Source organism: Zosterops lateralis (genome assembly GCF_965231275.1).
Source record: "Zosterops lateralis genome assembly, chromosome: 6".
In the NCBI taxonomy this organism is placed as follows: Eukaryota; Metazoa; Chordata; class Aves; order Passeriformes; family Zosteropidae; genus Zosterops; species Zosterops lateralis.
Genome location: NC_139761.1, coordinates 3605858 through 3622916, shown reverse-complemented (window position 1 = coordinate 3622916; position 17059 = coordinate 3605858). Strand labels below are relative to the sequence as shown.

The 17059-nt window shown below is 48.5% G+C and overlaps 1 protein-coding gene across 6 annotated transcripts in view; it reads right to left on the bottom strand.

Moving 5' to 3' along the window:
• Positions 1-4095: 4095 nt before the first annotated feature.
• FBXO34 (F-box protein 34) overlaps positions 4096-17059 on the bottom strand; it is a 39944-nt gene continuing 26980 nt past the window's right edge. For all 6 annotated transcript variants that reach the window (XM_083863295.1, XM_083863294.1, XM_083863292.1 and 3 more), the window contains 2 exons: positions 15907-16109; positions 4096-7534 (listed from right to left, as the gene is read on the bottom strand). In XM_083863295.1, the coding sequence (XP_083719421.1) occupies positions 5410-7534; positions 15907-15983 (2202 nt within the window). In that variant the 5' untranslated portion in view covers positions 15984-16109 and the 3' untranslated portion in view covers positions 4096-5409. The remainder of the gene's footprint in view (positions 7535-15906; positions 16110-17059) is intronic.

Genomic DNA, 17059 nt, shown 5'->3' with positions numbered 1-17059 from the left:
TAAATAACCCTCTTTTTTTTGTTTTGTTTTTTAATAGGCATTTCAGTCCCTTTTTCATTGCTGCCTTTGTGCTTTGAGCCCCGGAAGGTCAGGCCATGACTCAGCTTCGTGCACTGTCACTGAACTTAGGGAAAGAAAATCCAACACAATAACTTTTCTAAGCCATATACTTCTTATCCATGTTTTCCAAAATAATTTATTTGCAACCCTGTCATACTCTTGAGAGTGCACAAGGGCACTGTGAGGGTGTTCCAATGTGTTGGGGTGGGGCTTTTCATGGAACCTTTTTTTGTAACAAAACACAAGGTTGTGGTGGTTTTTTTAAAAAAGTGTTTTGCACATGTGTAGCCGAGGAAGAATTGTGTGTGTCCAAACCTTGAGTGCAATCACCAGGATTCGTTTCCCAGGTTGTTTGGGGGGGGGTGGGATGGGGGAGGGAGGGCAGGAATATCTGTAATTAGAGAATATTTGAAGGCAGCCAGCTGAGAGTTTACAAAACATTCTGTGTAGCGTGAACACGGGAATTTCAGTTCTGGCCAGGACTTCCGGTCGTGACCAGTGACCTGGGGTGGCCAATTTGGGCTGCCAGGGAAGAGCCTGATTTTGGGTGGCCAATTTGGGCTGCCAGGGAAGAGCCTGATTTTGGGGCCCCAGTCCTGTGCTGAAAATCAGGTGCCTGTGCAGGGTCCCGGGTGGGACACCCAGGGGTGGCTTTGTCACTTGCAGAAACTCATGGCCCCTCCCTCCAACTTCCAGACTTAAAATGTAACTAAACACAAATGGTTTGGGGTTTTTTTTGTTTTAGTTTTTTTTTCTTCTAAATTTTATTGTATTATTGCAATAAATCTTTAACAGTATTTTTTTTTTTTAAGTTGTATATTTATGACTGTCACTTCTGTGTGGTTTGTTTTTTCACCGTGCTGGGCAAAGTACACAAGAATTTCCAGCCTTCAAAGCATCACAGGGACCAGACCTGTTACAGTGCAATAGTTGTACAGTGGTGGAATAAGCAATGCCCATTCTAAAAAAATACTCTTACATAAAATAACTGCATCTCCATGGGAGCAGGGCCTGGAGTCCTGCACAGCACACACACACACATCCCTCTATATGTACATGTAAACAGACAAACCTCTTGGGTGAGCCTGGCTCGGGGCTGCTCCTGTGCTGGGGGATGTTTCTGCAGGTGCTGGATTCCTTCTGCATGCAAAGGTTCCTCCTTACAAGCTCATTTCAGGATGCACGAAGGTGTCTTTTGAAGGATGGAGTTATTGAAGTGAAGCAGTGTCAGAGTGACAGGGATGGGAAAGGGCCAGGCACGGGTCCTGGTGGCCTGGCAGCCCATGGGTCAAACCCTCCCACTCTAATTTTTGTGACATTGGAGGGACAGGACCAATGGCCCTGTGATTCCTGGCTGTTGGACACTCCGGAGTGGGAGCAGCAGCCAGCTGGGGCTCCTGCACACAGAGCTGGGGCAGTTGATGGCCTCACTCCCAGCACAGTCAGCTCATGGCTCAGCCCGAGCAGACACTGCTCAGCCACTTCTGCTGAAGCAGGACCAGCAGCTTCTGTCCTCTGCCCACTCTGGTTTGTGGCACAAGAGCAGTACTTTATCCCTGACAATGTCCTCACCTTTCCCTGCACAAGGACTGCCTGGACCAGCCAAAGGCAGGTGGGAAGGAGAAACAGCCCCAGGTGAGGCTTCAGCACCATTTCCACCGTGCAGGAAGTGGGAGTTGAGACACAGGCTGGATCTGTCAGTGCAGTTTTGTGAAGGTGTGAAATCCTAGAATGGTTTGGCTTGGAAGAGACCTTAAAGGTCACCTCATTCCACCCTCTGCCATGGGCAGGGACACCTTCCACTATCCCAGGCTGCTCCAAGCCCTGTCCAACCTGGCCTTGGACACTTGCAGGGATCCAGGGGCAGCCACAGCTTCTCGGGCACCCTGTGCCAGGACCTCACCACCCTCACAGGGAAGAATTTCTTTCCCAATATCCCATCCAGCCCTGCCCTCTGGCAGTGGGAAGCCATTCCCTGTGTCCTGTCCCTCCATCCCTTGTCCCCAGTCCCTCTCCAGCTCTCCTGGAGCCCCTTTAGGCCCTGCCAGGGTCTCTGAGCTCTCCCTGGAGCCTTCTCTTGTCCAGGGAAACAACCCCAGCTTTCCCTGCCTGGCTCCAGAGCAGAGGGGCTCCAGCCCTTGGAGCTTTTCCATGGCCTTTCCAACAGCTCCAGGGGCTGGCAGGGGAGCAGAGGCTGCAGGAAGGGACCTGGGTCCAACACAAGGAACTGAACTCTGCTGCAGCATCCCAGGATTTCTCCACAGGGAACAGGGCCCAGCAAAGGGAAAAGCTGCTGCAGAAACAGCCAGGATGGAGCAAGAGCCCAACCACAAGGCTCAGCCACAGGCAGCTTTCTCCGTGCTGTCCATGCCAGGAGAGCCCCAGAGCTTGATGAAAACTGGAAGCTCATGGACAATGGAAATATTATTACAACATCTTCCCAGGCCTATCTGGAAATTCAGTCCAGACACTCCAAACGCTCCCAGGCAGGGAAGTCAAGCACATGGTGCAGTCCTTCAATGCTCAGTTCTAAACACTGAACTTTGTAAATCCAACACTGGATTGTATTTTTTTTTTTTAAATTGCTTCTTAGGAAAAAAAACCAAAACCCTAACATTCATCAAACCTTGGCTTCTCCCTGAACCATCCCTTAAGGAAACAGAAATCTGCATTTTACAATGTTACATGAGAGAAAAAAAAAAAAAGCCTGCAGGCAGCTCAGCATGGCAACACTCAGAACCAACCCACTTCTGGATGCAAAAGCTTGCTCTGTGAAACAATTTTTAACAGCAATGCTGTGCAGGAGGGACAGTTCTGGTGGCAGACAACGTAATAAATGATGTATAAACCAGCCCACACTCTCCAGCCAGCCTGGAGGGAGGGCAGGGATGGGGTAAGGTAGATAGTTGTCCTCTGGATTTACCTACTCCAAGAACAAAATAGCCTCATGATATTATTTTATCTTCATTGTTCCCCTTGTTCAACAAAAATGACCAAAATCTCACACCCTGTTCTAAATAAAATGACCTCACTGGCCCCTTATCTAATTACAAAATATTTTCCTCTGCAACTCCATTCCAGCCTCGCAGGGACTTTCCTCGCTGCTGTCAGCCTCAAGTTTTCCAGAGTCTTGGGTGGAGGGGCAGGAAAGCAGCTTCTTTCCCTTTTCCCCTAATCAACATTAAGCTGAAGGCCTCTGATGCCGATGGCTTTGGCAGAACAACAGCCTGGAGGTTGTTTTGCTGCTGGTCCAGGCGCAGCCGAGGGAGCAGATGGAAGTTTGGGTGAAGCCTGTGCCCGGTTAGAGGATGAAGTCAGGGATTAAGGAGGAATCCCACTTTTCCTCTCTCTCTTCCCAGCCGATTACAAGGCGGCCACACCCTTCTTTTCAGATTCCTAATTCATTCCTCCTGGTTGTCATCACGTCTGCGGTGCAGGGAGGCTGAGAGCTCCGGGAGGGGTGGCTCTGACACTCGGTGGGTGGCAGGAGCAGGTGAAGGCAAAATATAAAACCAGCACATCCTTTAAACCTCCCTGCAAAGCCTGAGCTCACCAAACCCACATTTCAGGCTGCCAGGGCTCGATTTTTCTTCTCCCACAGTTAAAGGAAAGAACAAAAAGCCTTCAAACCTTCTTTTGTCCTCCTCAGGCTCTAAAACCAGGCAAGTCACTCCCTGTGAGCCCAGGGCAGGTGGAGGTGGCTGGCTCAGCCTGGCCCCCACAGCCAGCAGTTGTCCACACCTCGCTGATCCAGTACCAAAGGACAGAGAGCAGGATGAGCCAGGCAGGGCCACCCCATCCCTGCTTTTTCCAGCAGCTCCCTGGGCTTGGCAGGGCAGAGGAAGATCTGAGGTGAGCCCCATGGGAAGGTGGCACCGGCTCTTCTTGCACCAGGTCAGAGATTTTGGGCTGCTCCAGCTGGAATGGTGAGAGCCAGGAGTCTATCCATGCCCTGAGAAGGGGCTGAGGAACAGCACCAGCACCAGGTGGGGGAAGAGAAGGGATGTGGCCACAGCAAAGGCACAGGGGCCTGACTGAGCTGCCCAGGCTCCATTCCCAGCCTTCCAAACCATCCACCCTCCGAGGGGTGTGAGGGAGGCTGAGGTCTGGCTCACAGCAGGGCAGGACAGGAATAATCCAGGGAAATTCTGCCAGGGATGCCACACTCCACTCCTGTTCTCAGCCTGAGGAATCGCCGTTCATCTGACACAAACCTCTGCCATTCTCCTGGGAAGCACCGACCCACAGCCCTGGGAGGAGAGGCCAGGGGCTGCAGCAGAGCAGGGCAAAGCACTGCAAGGATTCTTCTTGCAAGGGAAAAACTCCATACAGAGCAGACAGGAAAGATTCCAGCACATCACAGAGCCAAGGCAACTCCACTCTCATCCTGCTGGACCCACATTCCATCCTCAAGCATCCAGGTGCCCAAACAAGAGCCAAGAAGCAGAAGGAGCAGAAAGTGCCTGTTTTTTGCAAGCTTTACACACCTAGCACCAGAATTCCCAATGGCAGGAAGGAAAGGAAAAGCTGGAATCTGTGAATGTTACAGCAGGGAGTTCTCCAAGTACTAGAGATTTGGGAGGTTTTTGTTTCTTTGTTAGTAGGAGGACAGGTTTGCTAGAGAAAGCACATTGCACGTCTGAACTACAGCACAGCACCAAGTTTCTGCCACGTGTTTTACAGCATTTTTATTTTGGGGCAAAAGTCTTACAAGAGAAAGTCTGGTAAGGCAGATCTAGAATGCACATTTTATTTATGTAAAAAAAAAAAAACCCAACCAGACAACATGGGTAAGATTGACAAGAACTTTTTTTTTTTTTTAATATTCTGACTATACAATAATATTCCTCTCTTTTTTTTTTTTTTTTTTTCAATCCACTGCCACGCTACTATAATGTATCTGTTCTATAGTCTAAAGTTTCAGGTTGTCCAGTTAAGTTGTCTGCAGCTTCTTTAAACAAGTTGACCTTTACCTATTTAGAGTTTCTTCTCAGAAACATTCATATATTATACAGAATATACAGATTTTGAAACAAGACACTTAAAAACACACACACACCTATAGCCGCAACACTGGGATAGCTGCATTGTAGGGGTTACCTTGTTCAGCCAGCTGTAGACTCTGTATGTACAATTAGTTTTTATAGTGTTATTTACAGAGATGGACTTTAATCTAAAAGGTAAAGGCTCTTGTGTTTGAGTATGTGCAGTTTCATAGCCCTGTGGAGGGGGAAAAAAAAAAAATCACGACAATTATATACACTGTAAACAGCACAAGGCATGAGAAATCTCCTCCTCCTCCTCCTAATCCCAAACAATCTCGCAGGAAAAGTGTTTGTGCACTAATATTCAATATTCCTCTTCCACCTCCACTCCCGCTCCTCGGGTTTTCTTATGGATGGCGCGGTTAAAGCTGTGGCAGGCGGGGACCCAGTGATTGTCGTGGAGACCCAACTTACAGCCCGGGATGCCCTTCTGGGAGCGGTGACAGCACATCCAGTAGCCAGGCCCGTAGGGCAGGGCCTGGCAGTAGGGCTTGGGGTGCCACCTGCACAGGGACACGTCCCCCTTGACGTATTTCTTCTTGCACTGCTTGCAAGGGTCTTCCCGGTAGCGAGGGTCGCGCACCCAGCGCGAATCCGCCGGCCGGATGTTGTAGTACTCGATGATGAATTTGAAGTAGTAGCAAGTGCATTTTAGGGCCACCAGGCTCCTGGTGGGAAGCAACCCGAAGATCTTCACGATGATGTGGTGAGGCAGGAAGGCCATGTACTGCTGAGGCTCCAAAAGCTGCTGAATTTTAAACCTGGTCTCCAGAAAGTCATGTGAAACCTGCCGCTTTAGGCAGGAGGCATCAAGTACTTGCAAAGCCCCTTCTGTGGGAGGGACAGAAGGGGCCGATGGCTCTGTAGGGACACTGCTTCTGACACAGGATCTACCAGCTGCCAGAGCATCCTCATCCTCATTTTGGGCTACTTCCCCTGGCTTCTCCTGGGTACTCTCCCGCTGTGGCTGTTGCTCATGAGCAGCAGGCTGCTCACCCTGGAGGAAAAACAGCCTCCCTGGGAGTGAATCCTCACCAGAACTGGAGATCTTCTCCTTCCTGCACCCTTCCTCTGTCTTGGTGGCTGATATACTGATGCATAAAGGCTCCTTCCTAGCAGGATGCTTGGGGAAAATTACAGGCTCTTTCGACGTACAATCAACAGTCGCGTTCTTGCTCTGCAAGGGATCCTGGGGCAGCCTGGCAGCAGCTGCACAGGGGGACAGCAGAGCCCTGGGAGGCTCAATCCGTGTCTCGGCGTCGTTCCTGCCAGCTGCCATCGCCAACACCGCGTGGGCAAGCCCCGAGTTCACATTCCCCACCCGGGTATCCAGCCCCAAAGGAAACGGCTGCCGGGCAGAGGCACCACCATCCCACAGCTCGGCGTCACCCAGAGGGCCACAGCCACCTCCGTACCCACCCTCTGCCACCCCTCCTGCCTCCCCCAGGCTGTCCCCATGAGCCTGGCCCCCCTTCCCCACCTCTCCCTCTGGCTGGGTGCCGCTGGCCAGGAGCACCCTGCCGACGTTCCTGCGGAAGCTGTTGTTGCGGGAGAGGCTCCCGGCCTCGCGCTCGCTCTGCCGCCGCAGGCACTCGGACTCCAGCCTGGCCACCATGTCCAGCACTCGAACAGGCTCGCCCTGGGGCTCTGCCTGTGCCTCGCCCGGCGGGGAGAAGGGCTCGGGGGCGGGCAGGGCGGCCCTGGGCTGGGCTGGGCTCAGCCTGGTGGCAGAGGTGGCGGCGCAGGTCTTGGCACAGTCCACCAGCAGGGCGCTGGCCCGCTGCTCCAGGAACGCCACCATCTCGATGACCGACAGCGAGCGGCCCGGGAAGGCGCCCTCGCTGCTGTCACTGCCAAAGTGCACCGAGCAGTGCTCGATGCCGCAGGAGAAAGGCTCCGGCTGGGAGCACCTGGCGTTGGCCTCTCTCATTCTTTCCAGCTGGATTTTGGCTTTTTTAAGATCCACCGATTTTTTCCTGCGCTTGGCCGTTCTCCCGTCGATGTCCCATGTGCTCTTGATTTTCATGGAGCCCGTGCGGGTGCTGCTGCTGCACTGCTGGGCTGCAAAGAAGGCGATTTTCTCCTTGGTGTTGCCAGGTTTCACCACGGCCCAAACATCCAGAGGCCCTTCCCCTTCTTCTCCCTGGTGGATGGTGGCAGACAGGGAGTTCTTCTTTTCCCTCGCGCTCGGACCGTCCGCAGGGCCTTTCCCGTTCATATTGCACATAGTATTTGGATAAATAATTCCCAGGAGCTTTTGAGATGGAGTCACAAGGGAGGGTTTTGGGAAAACGCTCAGTTTGGTGCAGTTGGTGTATTTTTCTCCTTGCGCCGGTCCCTGGTGGCCTCGCAGGGAATCCTGGCTGATTTCTGGGGATCGCTCCTTCTTCTGTAACTTGAGATATGGCTTTAAGTGCATACCAGAAACCCTGGAAAAACAGAGAGGGAAGAAGTTATAGTTACAAAATATGCCTGTCTGGAATTAGAGAAGGTGGCCCAGAGCAGGCACCAGCCCACACCTCAAGAGGAACTACATGAGAAAGGAAAAGAGCCACCAAGGCTGCAATATCCACCCTTGAAGAACTTCCTGCAGTAGGAAGAGAACTTCCCAGTAGAGAAATCTGTTCCCAGGCAGCTGCAAGGAGAAATCCTATAGTTTAAGTTGTATCAGTTGTGAAAACACAGCTAGTGGTTCATTCTTGAGCTAGAGCCATCCTTCTGCCTTCTGTTCATTCCTTAATTCAGCTGTAAGGCACACATGGGTCACAGGCTTTATCTGGACATCAGCTGCCACACACACTCCTTACAGTAGATAAAATGTGCTTAAAGCTCAAAAGGGAAATTAGCAAGAATAATTATATTAATCAGAGATCCCAGGGGATATCTGATCTCCTTGCATCACCCAAAATCACAAAGTGGTTTGGGCTGGAAGGGACCTTAAAGCTCATTTTGTTCCACTTCTTTCCATGGGCAGGGACATCTTCCACTATCTCAGGTTGCTCCAAGTCCCACCCAACTCATCCTTGGACACTTCCAGGGATGAAGCAGCCACAGCTTCTCTGGGCAATGAAACCTTTCCTTCAGCATATTGATAATGGAAAATCTGGTGACTTTCCCACAAGGGTCCTTATGTTATACATCAGATGCCACTCCCAAAGTGACAGCAGCATGACATCCAGCTGAGGACACCCACTCTCAGGGATGGGATTTTAGAATCAGGAATTCCAGAGCTGTGAAGGAGCCCTTGGATGCTGCAGACACTGCAGCACAGCCCCAGACTGCCCTGTCCTGTCACACCTCCACAGCCACCTTCCATCCAAAGCTCAGGAAGACCAGAGCCAGGCACTGCCACACAGGATGCAACCACCAGGAGACTCCAGGCTCTCCTCCCAGGAGTATCACATAAGCACATTACAGAACTAACTATAGATTATATTTCCATGGTAATCTTTGAGTTGTTGCACTCAAAGGCCTCCTCCTCAGGGAGGATCTGTGCTCGAGAGCTGAAGAGCAGCAGGTTCAGTGCCACATTCATCATGAGCTGACACAGGGACCACCTTTGGGCACTGAACACGTTTCCCTTGAGAGCCAACACCAAGAGAGTTGTTAAAGTATTTCGACTTTGTAGGTTCTTAGCCTAAAACCAGCTTTTAACTAAAAACCTCAATTTGTTGGTCTGTAAGGTCCAACAGATTTCTAAGTGATGTTGCCCAAGCAGAGGAAGCCTCCAGGACCAGCAGCAGCTGTGCTGCCTGACCACTGCTTTCCCTGGAGGATTGGTTCCTCCTCCTGGACCTAGTGACAAGGGAGGGCAGGCACAGAGATTTTGGGGAGGTACATCATGAGGAAGGGCTTAGTTCACCTTTCTATACCTTTTTGGTATAGAGGGCAGGGCTTTGAAGGCCAGGAAGCAGCTGCTGGAAAGGCAGATGTAATGTTCCTTCCCTCTGGATTTTTTAGGGAGACCATCACCTGGCTCTTGCAACCAGACAGTGCCCAAACCACCTGCACCTCACCTAGAGACTGTGGGGATAAGAGATCCCAGTGCTGCAGACACACCTACCCAGCCCCTGGGTTAATTCTCTCCCCCTGCCTCCTGTGTGCCAATTCCAGCTCGTTGGAATTAGGTCACCTCCCAGTTTAGTCTCTTCTGCAAAATGCAACTGAGCTACTTTGTTTGCCTCCTCAGTCGGATGCTAAAAACTAAAATAATCTCATAAAAATAGAACTTGGGGGCATTGAAATAGATGCATGGAGAGAAAAAAATGGGAAATGGAGGCTGCTGGAGTTCGCTTTGGCCTCATTTTTCACAGGGGCTGCCTCATTCTGGTTGTACTTCACAGTGAAGCAGGGTCAGGGCACTGATGTGGCCTGGCCAAAGCCCAGCCCAGAGGAGCAGCAGGTGAAGCACTGCAGCAAAGTGCTGCAGAGAACAGCAGCCTGCAGCCTTCCCCTCCCTTCCCTTCCAGAAGGACATTTCCCAGACTAGAGACAGAAAAGCTCTGGTGGCTGCTCGCCACCGTACCCTGGGGAGAAGAGGTGAATACAATTAAAACACGACTTTGCATGCTGAAATCTCCTGAGCCAGGAGCAGAAAGATCAAATTTCATTCATGAGTTTTCAATGCCAAGGTGTTTGAAAGATGAGCTGAGCTTGTTTTGAAAAGGCTTTCTTCAAGCAGTTTTCAGGAATCCAGCAGGACAATCAGCTCAACACCCTTCATTAAGAGAAGCTGCAAATGGAGGTGAGACCAGGTATTATGTGAATAAAACCAGAACCAAACTGGTTACCCCAACAGGCTCAAGGGACGTGTTCAGCCAGCAGAGTTGGTTCAGCTGCTCCCAGCTATTTCTGGTCTATGGAGAAAGACAAAGGGTAAAGTTCTGCCTCACCTATTACAGATTTCTTGTTTAAGGTTATATTTTCTGTGTTTCAGTTAGTCCCTGGCTAAGCCAACAATACCATTTAAGGTTGAAAAGTTATAATTTACATAACAAAATTATGCCTTAGTCAGAACTTTTACTGCCAGAATAATTGCCTCATTTGAATTCAGCATTCAGTTCATTGCACACGTTTTAATGGATCTGGATTTAAAGCAAACCTTCATCTAATAACTTCAGACAGCTATAAAGAGCATTACAAACTCCACAAGACCAGCTGCCACCTGCCTCACAGTTTTCCAGCAGCAGAGAAGAGAACTTTAATTTTAAAAGTTATCTTAGGAATGGGCCTTACCTGAAAGTGTCACTTGGACAAAAGAGGCCCCCAACTCACACGCCCGTTGCTGTGGACATTGAGAATGAACTTTTAGGCAGTCACAGCTCCTTCCCTGCACGTCAGCAGCACATTTCATCTCTAGCTCCTAGAATTAGAACAAGGCTTCCCAGCAGAAATTGCTTTGAAGATGAACCAGAGCCCAGTCCCCACCCACAGACTCCCCTGTTTCTCAGTGCTGTCAAGCAGAGAGCTGTGGCAGCTGCAGGTAAGCTTTTAAATATTTAAAACCACCAAAAATAGTTGTTAAAAGGTGAAGTCACATATTCCCTATGACACTTCATTCCAGAATAATTCTGTTTGCTTTCCTCCACCCTTTAAGTTATCAAGCTCTCTAATTTTATCTTTAGAGATAACAATTCTTCAGAAGTCCACGGGAGCAAACATAAAAGGTTTTCAATCCCAAATGTACGGTTTTAAATTGCTGATAAGAGGATTCTGCCAGGAATGATCAGCCCTGAAACAACGAGCAATGCTGCCTTTATACTGTTATTCCATCCTTAAGCTGATGAAATAAAGGGGCCAGTTTTTCTATTTCTAATCAGCCATGTCTGAAAAACAGGATACTTGCACTGCTGGAATGACATTGCTGTTTTTATAAGTCGTAACTACAGCTTGTTTCCACTGCAGTTTTATCAAGTTGGTTACTACACATTGTTGATACAGAAATATATTCCTCTCTATGAGCTCAGACACTCAGACAGCCCTTTTCTCCCCACCCAAGGGATGACCCATAACCCACTGGTGGACTCCCCATCCCTGAAAGTGTCCAAATCCAGGCTGGATGGGGCTTGGACCAATCTGGTCTAGTGGGAGGTGTCCCTGCCCATGGCAATGGGTTGGAATGAGATGGCCTTTGAGGTCTTTTCCAACCCAAATCATTCCATGATTCTACTTGCCAAGCTGGCCAGAATCTTCCAGCATCCTTTTGTATTTATGTACGTTCTAAATCACAGCAGCCTAAAACAATAATATATTTGCTTTAGTGGAAACTCCAGAGTTGGAGGGAAATCTGTTAGAAAAGACTCAAGTTTTCACAACTCCTTTGTAAGGTCCACAGAGAGCCTTAATTCCCCCTTGCAGCTCCCAGCTCAGGGACGCTATGATGTCCCTGTGAAGCCAAAAGATTTGCTCTGGCCAGCAAGAACAACAATGACAAAAAAAGCCTAATTTTGACAAACAGCATATTCACACTGCAGGTTTTCTGGACAAAGCACCGGAAGGTTTTATTAGGGTGAAAATTTCCATCAAAACCCCCAAGTTTCCTATGTATTTCTCCTTGTAAACACCAACTGCACTCGACAAAAACTCCTCACGTTGCTGACTGCACACCCAGTGCCAACTACAACTATGAAAAACCCCTCAGGACATACTAACACAAGGCAGAAGCCAAAAAAAAAAAAAAAATCAACAACAATAAAAACCCCACACCTCTTGCAAAGCATTCCTCCTTCCCTGGCATCCCAGCTCTCTGCCCATAGAGTTTTCCTCCTCCATAAAGGACACTGACAATTAGCAAGGACTGAGCACTGAGTGGGAGTTAACCACGGTCAACCACTTGTTATTTCTGGAAAGGCTTGGTGGGTCCTTTGGGCTCGATCTCCAGTACCATTTCCATCCCCTTTGCACTGCCAGGGCAAGGCAAAGCAGACACAGAGCTGCTTCAAAGGCATTCCATGGATTCTGCCGGGGCGGGAAAGTCCCGGGATGGAAGGAGCTCTGCTACTCATGGAGTTTGTTCTGGAGCATGGCAAAGGTCCAAGCTCAGAGAAAGGAGGGCTGGGAAGCTCCAGAGCAGGGGTGGGTTTGACTCCAGCAGCTGTGGAAGCATCTGATTTCCTGAAAACCCACTCCCCTTGGAGCAGCAACTGCTCCTGACCCACCTCCCAACACTTCCAAAATGCCTCCTGCAGCAAAGGGAGAGCCAGCAAGGATTAGAGGGGGATTTGAAGGCAAACAGAAGACATGAAGCTGCTGAAGGAGAGCTCTCTGCTCCAGTGGCCAGCCTGGGGCAAGTGGAAGAATGCCAAAACCGTGGGGCAGAGCTGGCCCAGCAGAGCTGAGGAGTTAAATGCACTGTAAGAACCAAAGTCCTAATTCTGGGTCCCTCCCCAGCTCGTTCACCTGAGTCAGATAACCTGACCCTGAGGGAGACAACACCCAAATACAGCTGCTCACAGCACAGCCAGAAAATCCATCCCACAAAGCCCATCACCCGCAGCACACAGAGGTTTTTGGGTGACAGAATGCACCCCCAAGCCCAACACAGACTACTCCACTTTGAGGGCTCTCACACATTAATGTTTTGAACATGTTTTACATTAAACACACACACCTCCCTCAGTAAAGCACAGTTGCCTTGGCTACTTACTAAATTTTGTACAGGAAGAAGTGTCACTGCTTTGCCAGGCTTTTGTATAAAAGCATTTACCATGAAGGGAGAGATGTAGCAGCAATTCTGTGCTGAGCTTCAGGAAGCTCAAAGCTCTGCTTCCCAACCATACCAGACATGACACAGAGATGACAAAGCAGAAGGGAACAAAATAAACTGAAAGATTTGGAATTCGAGGTTATCAGCTGCTCCAGAAATGTGCAGCTCAGAGATGATGGGATGGCACATGTGGCTGTGGTGGGGACAGGATGAGGGGAAATCACAGAGGGACAGCAAGACAAAAACTGGTGGGTTTTATAGGGCTTCTGCTGAAAGCTGCCCAGAGCAGCATGTAAGTGACAAGTGTCCTTCTGGAAATGTTTCACCTTTATTAATTTGTTTCCTGATTTATAAAGTGCAAGAGGACCAAGACCTTTCTTCATATCACAGTGCAACAAATTTCTCATGTTAACGAACCAACACAGAGTGATGCTATTTATAGCCCTCATTTTTGTGCATACCTAATGAGAACACACGAAAGGTTGCAGAAATTAACCTTGGACCACAAGATCAGTAACAGACTCAGCGTTCAAAAGAAAAAATACAAGCAAAAGTAGAGCTGAAGGCAAGTTATCAAGTTGCCCTGTTGAAACTGAAGACTGAAAGAAACTGGTTCATGAAGTTCATGGGGACGATTTTGCTGCACACAGCATTCTCCAGGGGTCAGAAGGTGTTTTCATTATTAGGAACACATCCCAGACAAGATCCAAAGCAACTCCAACTGGATGTGATCCTTCTTTGTGAAGCATAGCAGAAGTAGACACAAGTTTCAGGTCACATCACTTGGAAACTTCTATCTTAGAGATCAAAAAGTCCAGGAATAAACATGAGAACTGGTGCAATGTTAAGTCACTGCAGAGATATTTAACAACAAAGAAATAGTGAAAGGTTTTTTCAGTTTGTGACAGAAAAGAGGAACAGGGATGCAAGCAAGGGCAGGGCAGAGATCAAGAGTACAACACAAAATACCAAATTTGACTTTACACCATTTTTAAAGAGGGGAGGTAAGGGTGATGGTGAGGGCAAAAGCCCAGGCGTTAATCTGAACAAGAGCATTGGCAGGGGGAGGATTAGAGAGCTTCATAAAAATTGTGAGGATTGGCTCATCCCAGTTTTAGAATCCAAACCAGATAGGCTCATGCACTGCAGGCCAAGAAACAGGATTTATAAACCTCTTGAAAGGCAACAATAGGAGATAATAAACATGTGGCACATTGGAGGGGGCACTGCAGGGGAGAAAGAGAAGGAGAATGATCACAGCCTCTCCAGGGCTCGTATTCTGACTCCAATATAAAGGTGCTTTGCAAGCAAAGAGGATTAATGTGACACAGAGAAAAAGGGGGAAGAGGGAATAGTTCAATATGCCAGACTAACCTCAAGGTTCTCAAAAAAAAGCCATCTTTTTAGACCAATCTACTATATCTTCCTCACATGGACTTCAGAGAGCACAAAGAGATTTACTGGTTAAGACAGATTGGCAGAGGAATGGGAAAACAGACAAAGGAGCTGGCTTAGCAGCAGACAACCCCAGGTGATGCTGAATAAGAAAATACCAGCCTGGAAACCAAAGACATGCCTCGAGAATCAGCCCTGGGAACATCTGATTTTGTTAGGAATGACCTCAGCACTAATTCTGCACCCACAGAAAGAGAAGCAGTTCCAAAACAGCAAAAGCACAAAGCTCCAAGTAACAGAAACTGAGGAGAGTTTTGAAATGCAGGCAGTGATGCACCAGCAAGAGGAACACCAATTAATTTTGGAAGTAACTGAGGTGAACTGGCCACCATAGAGACACCAATGAAATAGGGAAGTGGAGGTGATGCTGTGACAGCAGTGAGGAGCCCTCCAGCCAGAGCAGCTCCAGGGCACAGAACACACTTTTAGCCAGGACTGAGAACATTCTGTGAGGGGCTTCACACTGAGAATTGCTACTCAAGAAGCTCCCACAGAACACTTGAGTCACTTATCAAAACCACAGGTGAGGCTACAACCCCCTTTCACAGAATGCAGAAGAGGAGGTAAACCACTGAAAATAAGCAGCGGTCCTTAGGCAGAAGGAAAAGAAAGGAACAGAAACTCAAATGAGTTTATAAACTGTCATGAATGTTCAGCCTGGGAGTGAAAAGAAGGTTCCTAATTGCACAGCAAGATCTGTCATCTCTCAGTAATGGCTTAATCTACAGGAGGAGAGAAGAAAAGATGCAAGAAAAGATGTAAATGTTTTTAGGCTGGACTAAGTTCACAAAAGGGATTATGAGATCCTGCTTGGGAAAGTAAGGAGCTGGGTGACCCAGGAAGTCTTTTCCAGCACTAAATTACCATGAGACTAACATAGCAAGTATATGCTGTCTACACGACCACAAAGAACAAAGGTTAAAAGTTTGCTTTAAACCCACACAGCCTTTGGAAACCAAAAAGCTGGCACTCTTCCTCCAGACTGAGGAAGTTTAAGAGCCTTGGTTTCAGAAAAAGAATTAAAAAAAAAAAAATACACATGTATTTTGAAGTAGCTTGAACTCCAACAAACTGGCATGTCCTTGCATTTGCATGAGGACAAGTTGTTCTGCACGGTGTTCCTGTAAGGAGACACAGTGAGAGGCATCTATTTAATTGTCACATAAGCACAAGTGTTTGAAATCAATCGTGCATTTCTCCTTAATAAGAGGCACAGGAGAGTGAGCAATGCAAAATCTGAGCTTAAACTAATCTAATTACTTAGTCCATAGTAAGACAAACCGCAACAATGACTGCCAGCATTTCCACTTGCTTTAAGCTGCCTGCATGTTTTAAAGCCTCCTCTGATGAGCCTTTTGCCAATTAAGTTTTACTTCAAAGTCATGTTTCCTAAACTAATTTACAGCTGTTGCTAGAAAGGATTTCTGCAAGTACACTACCAGCTGCACTGAATCTGTAGTTGTCATTATCAAATAAAAATGTCAAAGACCATTTCTGCCCTTAAGCCATTACAATGTTTCCAAAAGTCAGAAATGAGAGCAAACATTTGAGTGACAGCACAAGACAACAGGAGAGGACAAGGAGAAGGCTCAAATCAGTGCTGAACCCTCATCTGGAGGCAGGGCAGGAGCCTGTTCGTACCGTTTGACTTGATGGAAGGTGGAGGACGTGGAGTTGAGTGGTTCCCTGTGGAGTCCAGCTCTGCAGGAACTCTTCATGGTAACGACCTCTCCGGCTAAGGCACGTCGTCGTCACAGCCAGTCCATCCTGGGCTACACCCCAGGCTCCTCCATCAGCTCTGCCTGCCCCACACTCAGCTCCACCGTGTCTCTGCCACCTAAAAACTGAACAATAAGAGAGCTACGTGAGAAGACCACAAGCACAGGTGGTCAGGACATGGAGTTTCCCATGAGAGGGAATAGACGTATAAATATATACAAACACAAACATGCTAGGCATGCATAGATATAATAAAAGATACATATTCAGATATAAAAGAACTCAACATCATCATGCCAGTATTGCAGCTGGGAGTCCCTGAACACCACCAAACACAAGTGAACACGCCCCACCACAGCCTGTCTGCACACACAAGAGGTTTTTTTTCACCTTCTATCCGAATGCAGCGCTACCTTGGCACCTCCCACGGAACACGCTGTCTTCCCAGCTCCTTGTAAACAGGACGCACAAGATCTCCCTGCTTGTTAGCACCACATCAGCCTTTGGAGGGAAGGAGCTGCTAGCAGTGAGATTTGAGGCTGCCAGGAGTTACGTTAGCTCTCTAATCAAAATAACGTGGTGGATTTTTATAAAAAGGACAGAAAACATGTCACCACGCAGCCTCCAAGTCTTGTGAAAACTGCCCTGGTCTTTGCATCACGTGCAGATAAGAGCAGATTACACCAAAACAAAGCTGTTCTGCAGTATCTCTCGTTCTCCCCGGGCTGCTGCCTTCCCCACCTTGTCCTTGGAGCAGACGCTCTTACCGGCACTTTAAACGCACTTTGATGGAGAAAGAACAACAACCTTCAAGCTGGAACATTAAAGGGAAGAGTGACACAGCAAAAGAGCCCTGGAAAACCTCAAATGCTCCAGCCTGAGCTGCCAGCAGATTGTTTCAGAGACCGTTTGCTTCCTCTCTAGAGGACTGTGCACAATGATGCACGCAATAAAGGAATGCCATTTGAGGATGCTAACTATGGAGCTGTGTCCCCAGGGGAGCTGTGATTTAGTGCAGCAGGTTGTTCTCTCCTTTTCAGCAGCTCTGCCCTGTGTTCCTACTGCTGCCCTACCC